Genomic DNA, 7,319 nt, shown 5'->3' on the forward strand with positions numbered 1-7,319 from the left:
AGTACAGTAAGATTTAACTTCTACTGTTAATAAGATTTTGGTAGGCTACTATTAGATGGATAGCCTAAATGTCCTAATTCAGATGGGCTACCTGTTTTTTTTTTTTAATGGTATATCAAAAAGTGCATATTTTTTCAATGTGATTGTTGGTACATTTTACCAGTTTTTACCATACTTTCAAAACAAAAATTAAAATAGGAAAAAGATGCGATATGAAAATAATTGAAGACAAAATGTTATAAACACTGAACATAATGAATCAGTTTCATCTCCTGTCTTTTTTGTCTTTTTGTACTGTATGCAGAACTGTATGCAAATATTCCTCCTCCTCCTCTTTATTTGAGTATTAGGAGTATTAGGATCAGCTCGTTCTTGCACGTCTCAAACCATGATCTCTTTATCTCTCTGGTTGTTGCTGCTGCTGGCAGCTGTTTCTCTTAAGTCTTCATAGCTTCTTTAGAGATACTTCATATTCAAAGGACATTTTTAGATTACCTGTAACTGTTATAAAGTCAAGGTTAAAGTCATCTTTGATAAGAATACTGCTGATATTACAATAGAGGGCACTCTCTGCATGCTGTTGTGTGATGAACAGTAGATTTCTGCAGATCAGGGATGTTGAAAGATTAATGCCTATTAAAACATGTCACTAACATAGTTGAATTTTATTATTTCTGATGTAGGTCCAAAAGAACCATACTTTCAGAAGCAGTGTTATTACAGTCAACTAAAACAATAAAAAAAAACATTATTACTTGAAATAAAACACATTTTAACCAAAGTAAAATAAAATAGAAAAAAGTAAATGTATTATTTTTTTCAGTTAGTCCACATTTCTGAATTTAATGCCATAAATGTTTTAATATAAGCAATAAATTATATTTTTTGTCACTTCTAGGTGTTTAGCTGGTGTTCAAAAAAAATAATTGAAATTACTTACAGTCACAATGTCTGCAAACTGTTTACATTTCTGCTCATTATCCATGTAAATAATTACCTCAATAAATTAAAAAATAAAAGCGTTTAAAATAATTTTCAGGACAGTGTGATATGCATATGATTATGTAAATCTCTTGTTGCATATTTAAACAGCAGGCATGAGTCAGTTTTCACATTCATCTGATCACTAGAGGGAGTGAAGAATCGCTTCAGTTCATTCAAACTGTGCTGTGAAACAAACCATGATCTCTTCATCTTTAGTGCTGCTTCTGGCAGTGATATCCTGTAAGTTTAGTCTACTTTCTGTGTGATACATCATTTTGTTGCTAAAAAGCTTTTTAACAGTTTTTAAATGTCATGCTCTCTTATTAACTGGTATTATTTGATTTGATACAGGTATTGATTCATATGAACTCACTCAGCCTGAGTCTCTGACTGTCCGTCCTGATGCCACTCTCACTATCAACTGTAAAGTCTCCTATTCAGTTACAAGTGAGCATACAGGCTGGATTCGTCAGCCTGCAGGAAAAGCTCTGGAGTGGATTGGATTGATCTCGAGTGGTGGAAGCTTATACTACAAGGACTCGCTGAAAAGCAAGTTCAGTATCACCAGAGACACTTCCAGTAACACAATAACACTGCAAGGAAAGAATATGCAAGCTGAAGACACAGCTGTGTATTATTGTGCCAGAGATACACAGTGACAGACGCCAACAGCCTCCCTGTACAAAAACATCATCATCATATCACAAATTAAAAATATTTCAATCATTAAAAAACAATGATTTTCCTCAGTATGATTTTTACAGATGCACAGAAATTGTTCAAAGCTCATCAAAACATTATAGACACTAATTCAGCCGGTAAAACAAAAACAAACTTCAAGGCAAGCCTAATAAATGTAAAAAGTAAATGCATAATATAATTTGCCCTTGCTATTTGCTTGTTCTTTATGATATGTATAAGATAAGATTTAAAGGTCATCTTGATATTTAACAGTAGTAACAAACAAAATATTGTTTAAGCATCATGATAATAATTGGATGTAATGAATTATGCAAATCCTCCTCCTCCTCTTTATTTGAGTATTAGGATGAAAAGAAGCAGCTCGTTCTTGCACGTCTCAAACCATGATCTCTTTATCTCTCTGGTTGTTGCTGCTGCTGGCAGCTGTTTCTCTTAAGTCTTCATAGCTTCTTTAGAGATACTTCATATTAAATATATACTTGGTTATACATAATGTTGTCATATCTCTAACATGTCCAGCCATATTTTTCCTCTCAGGTGTCCACTGTGTTGAACTGACCCAGACTGATTCTATGGTCTTAAAGCCTGGTTGACTCTGTCCTGTAAAATCTGACAGCAGCTACTGTACTCACTGGATACAGCAGCCTGCAGGAAAAGTCCTGGAATGGGTTGGATGCATATGTGGTAGCGGTAACACATATTAAAATGATAAACTGAAAAGTAGATTTCAAGTTACCAGAGAGTCTTCCAGCAACACAGTGACTCTGCGAGGACAGAATATGCAGACTGAGGACACAGCTGTGTATTACTGCGCCAGAGAGTCACAGTGACACAGAGCAGCTACTGCCTTGTTCAAAAACCACTTTAACAGTCAGCACACAAATACTGTTATTATTAATAGCTTCAGATCTAGATTGACATCCTCCAAAATGACTTATGATCAAACATTATGTAGGTACAAATTATGTAAAATGAAATCATTAAAGTGTATTACTGTGCCAGAGAGAGAGCACACAGTGATACAAAACGCAAGCAGTTCAAAAACATCTCGAATGAAACAAGCAATAAAAAATCCCCATACATACTGTAGGAATACAAAAAAGACTTTTACCTACATCAGTGTTTTACAGACCAACAAACGTCTGAGAAATGACCTGCAGACCTTACTTTATTCGTGTTACCCAACATTTTTTGACTTGAATACAAACAATTCATTAGACTTTACTACATGAAGGAAATTTTTAGATTACCTGTAACTGTTTGCTATGTATAGTCACAGTTATAAAGTGAAAGTTAAAGTCAAAAGTTATTCATCTTTGATGAGAATACTGCTGATATTACAATAGAGGGCACTCTCTGCCAGATGAAAAGTAGGCTATATTTCAGCAGATCAGGGATGTTAAAGGATTAATGCAACATATTAAAACATATCGCCAACACACTACACATCTAAAAAATGCTGGGTTGTTTCAACCCAACTTTGGGTCAAATATGGACTAACCCAACTGTTGGGTTAATTTTTACATTAAATTTTTAACCCAAAAGTTGGGTTAGTCCAAATTTGACTCAAAAGTTGGGTTGAAATAACCCAGCATTTTTTAGAGTGCATAGTTGAATTATATTTATAGTCTTTCTGATGTAGGTCCAACAGATCCATACTTTCAGAATGAGGGTTATTACAGTCAACTAAAGCTAAAGCCATAAGAGAGAGAGAGAGAGAAAAAACATTATTACTATAGATTTCTGCAGATCAGGGATGTTGAAAGATTAATGCCTATTAAAACATGTCACTAACATAGTTGAATTTTATTATTTCTGATGTAGGTCCAAAAGAACCATACTTTCAGAACCAGTGTTATTACAGTCAACTAAAACAATAAAAAAAAACATTATTACTTGAAACACAACAGATCCATACTTTCAGAATGAGGGCTATTACAGTCAACTAAAGCTAAAGCCATAAGAGAGAGAGAGAGAGAAAAAACATTATTACTTGAAACAAAATACATTTTAACCAAAATAAAATAAAATATAAAAAAGTAAACTTTATTTCAGCTAGCTGTTAAGTCAACATTTCCCATTTTAATTTAGTTTACCTCGATGTACTAAAATAACTAAAAGTGTAGAGAATAAAAATAAATATACAGACATTTACAAAACTATGTCAAAAAAAGTAAAATAGTAAAATAATTGTTTATAGGCCTATATAAATAATATGTGATATAAATAATTTGACGTTTGTAGAGCAAATAAAAAAAAAAAAAAAACATTTAAACAAGGTTTTTTGGTTAGTTTAATTTAGTTTACCTTGATGTACTAAAATAACTAAAAGTGTAGAAAATAAAAATAAATATACAGACATTTACAAAACTGTCAAAAAAAGTAAAATAGTAAAATAATTGTTTATAGGCCTATATAAATAATATGTGATATAAATAATTTGACGTTTGTAGAGCAAATAAAAAAAAAAAAAAAACATTTAAACAAGGCTTTTTGGTTAGAATTTAATTAAGTCATTATTTACATGGATAGAGTCAATGAGTAAAAAATGTAAACAGTTTTAAGACAATGTAACTGTAAACTTACACTACCAAGTTAAATCTATCATGTAAAGTGAACTGTATTATTCCATTATCTAATCATGCAATACTCTGATGTAAATGAACGGAACTGCTTTTTTTCTCTTCATTTTATTGTTATTATATCAGGGCTCTTTTATCAACATTACTAACATTGAGAGTTTTTTGAACACCAGTTGAACACCTAGAAGAGACAAAAATATAATGCATTGCTCTTATTAAAACATTTATGGCATTGAACTTTATATAGCCTATTAAAATAATGTTCAGGACAGGGTTATGCACGTAAAGTTCGTTAACAGCTCTGTGTGTTTATGTAAATCTACTGTTGCATATTTAAACAGCAGGCATGAGTCAGTTTATATATTCATCTGATCACTAGAGGGAGTGAAGAATCGCTTCAGTTCATTCAAACTGTGCTGTGAAACAAACCATGATCTCTTCATCTTTAGTGCTGCTTCTGGCAGTGATATCCTGTAAGTTTAGTCTGCTTTCTGTGTGATACATCATTTTGTTGCTAATATTAACAGGTATTATTTGAATTGATACAGGTATTGATTCAAATGAACTCACTCAGTCTGAGTCTCTGACTGTTCGTCCTGATGCCACTCTCACTATCAACTGTAAAGTCTCATATTCAGTTACAAGCTATGCTACAGCCTGGATTCGTCAGCCTGCAGGAAAAGCTCTGGAGTGGATTGGATTGATCTCGAGTGGTGGAAGCTTATACTACAAGGACTCGCTGAAAAGCAAGTTCAGTATCACCAGAGACACTTCCAGTAACACAATAACACTGCAAGGAAAGAATATGCAAGCTGAAGACACAGCTGTGTATTATTGTGCCAAAGAAACACAGTGACAGACGCCAATAGCCTCCCTGTACAAAAACATAATCATCATATCACAAATTAAAGTTTTTCATCAAGTTGTTGATGATTTTCCTCATTCTGACTTAAACAGATGCACAGAAATTGTTTGAAGCTCATCAAAAAATTCTAGACATTAATTCAGCTGGTCAAAAACAAAAACAAAAACACACTTCAAGGCAAGCCTAATAAATTTAAGTAAATGCATAATATAATCAACAAATATAATTTGCACCAAAATAAGTAAAACAAACTAATAAAAATAAAGAAACTAATAAATATTCAACATTCACATTTTGCTGTACATAAAATTTTGCTTAAGCATCATGATAGTAATTGGATGTAATGAATTATGCAAATATTCCTCCTCCTACTCCTTGTTATTTGAGTTTTAAGATGAAAAGAAGCAGCTTGTTCTCACTCGTCTCAAACCATGATCTCCTCATCTCTCTGGTTGTTGCTGCTGCTGGCAGCTGCTTCTCGTAAGTCTTTATAGCTTCTATAGAGATACTTCAGAATGAAAATACTCTTGGCTATACATAATGTTGCTGTATCTCTAACATGGCTGGCCATATTTCCCCCCTCAGGTGTCCACTGTGTTGAACTGACTCAGACTGATTCTCTTGTCTTAAGTCCTGGTCAGGTTTTGACTCTGTCCTGTAAAATCTCTGGATATTCAGTGACTGACAGCAGCTACTGTACTAACTTCATTCGGCAGCCTGCAGGAAAAGCCCTGGAATGGGTTGGAGGCATATGTGGTAGCGGTAACACATATTACAGTGATAAACTGAGGTTCACAGTGTCCAGAGATGATTCCAGCAGTCAACAGTACCTACAGATGAACAGCCTCAAGACTGAAGACACTGCTGTGTATTACTGCGCTAAAGAGTCACTGTGAATGAGTTCAGTGTCAAAGCAATACAAAAACTACTTCCTCATTCACCTACTGTATACAGATGATGAATATTGACAAATTTTCAATTTCAATTCAATTCGACAAAAAAGCCACATTGCATTGCATAAAAATATTCAATTATGTAAGAATCCACCCACCAGCGTCCAGCGGCGTGGTTGAAGGTTTGATGTTCGGTCTTTTCTCACGCTTCTGAAAAAATCACTTGATTTAAATTTGATTTAAATCTGACTCCAATTTCAAGTGTTTATTGAATACAAATTGCGATCATTTTGAAAACTAATCATAAAGTTCGCTGTGTTATAATTTCCGGACTCACTATAGCCTACTTTCAATTTTCCGTTCACTGGGGACCTAATGTCTCTCTCTTTTAAGTCTCACATTGGCCTTACGTGGATCTTACGATCACAAACTCGCCAGTCTGATGCTAGTCAGAGGGTGTAGGTAGACTAATACCTATTTTGCCTGCCGCCTACTGCTTGCTTATGACAAAAAGTGTAATTCACTTAGTCCTTTCCCGTACAACTTGCTAACATCGGCGATAGACAGAAATCAGAAGGTCTCCAATGACGTGCCGACTACTCCTATCATTCACAAGCCTTCAGTTTGATCTATCCTGGCCGTAGATTTGCGGTAACAAAAGCCTCCTCACAGTTTACTAGTCATAATGATTTCAGGAGAGTTCAGAATAAATCAAATATAACATTTTATTATTAGTCAGGTAAAATTGTATCATGCCAATTACATTTTTTTTTCTCTCACATGTGCGGTGTGGGGTTTTCTGACTACAGAATCCCAATGACTGATTTGCAACTTTCCCTTAAATACTACCAGAACAAAAGGGCCATAAACATTTATTCTTGGCCCCAAACAGATTACATCTGTGTATGGGGGATGAGAAGCCTCTGTAGAAGCTGTTCTCGTGCCCAAATTGTTACACCTGGTGTAGAGCAATGTTTATCAGATTTTGAAGGGATACTGCCCAGAACAGAAGTACAAAATTCACTTAAGTTTTCAGTCTTGCTCATAATATAAGTGACTACACTCTTAAAAATAATGGTGCTCCACGATGCCATAGAAGAACCTTTTTGTCTAAATGGTTCCATAAAGAACCTTTAACATCTGAAGAACCTTTCTGTTTCACAGAATTTCAGATTATAAAAAGGTAAGAAAGAAATGGTTCTTTAAAGAACCTTTGACCGAATGGTTCTTTGTGGAACCAAAAATGGTTCTGTGAAGAACCTTTTAAGCACCTTTATTTTTAAGAGTGTATGT

General features: G+C 34.1%; 3 gene segments (V, D, J or C); all 3 read left to right on the forward strand.

Moving 5' to 3' along the window:
* The first annotated feature begins 1,114 nt into the window (after positions 1-1,114).
* On the forward strand, positions 1,115-1,667 carry LOC107671333 (Ig heavy chain V region 5A-like). The segment is given in 2 exon segments: positions 1,115-1,224; positions 1,336-1,667. Coding segments are annotated over 2 exon segments (351 nt in total).
* A 2,969-nt stretch (positions 1,668-4,636) lies between these two features.
* LOC107671334 (Ig heavy chain V region 914-like) lies at positions 4,637-5,137 on the forward strand. The segment is given in 2 exon segments: positions 4,637-4,741; positions 4,817-5,137. Coding segments are annotated over 2 exon segments (351 nt in total).
* Positions 5,138-5,536: 399 nt separating this feature from the next.
* On the forward strand, positions 5,537-6,029 carry LOC107671332 (Ig heavy chain V-III region BUT-like). The segment is given in 2 exon segments: positions 5,537-5,613; positions 5,719-6,029. Coding segments are annotated over 2 exon segments (360 nt in total).
* The last annotated feature ends 1,290 nt before the right edge of the window (positions 6,030-7,319 follow it).

The sequence above is a fragment of the Sinocyclocheilus anshuiensis genome, unplaced genomic scaffold (genome assembly GCF_001515605.1).
Source record: "Sinocyclocheilus anshuiensis isolate Anshui unplaced genomic scaffold, SAMN03320099.WGS_v1.1 scaffold3666, whole genome shotgun sequence".
In the NCBI taxonomy this organism is placed as follows: domain Eukaryota; kingdom Metazoa; phylum Chordata; class Actinopteri; order Cypriniformes; family Cyprinidae; genus Sinocyclocheilus; species Sinocyclocheilus anshuiensis.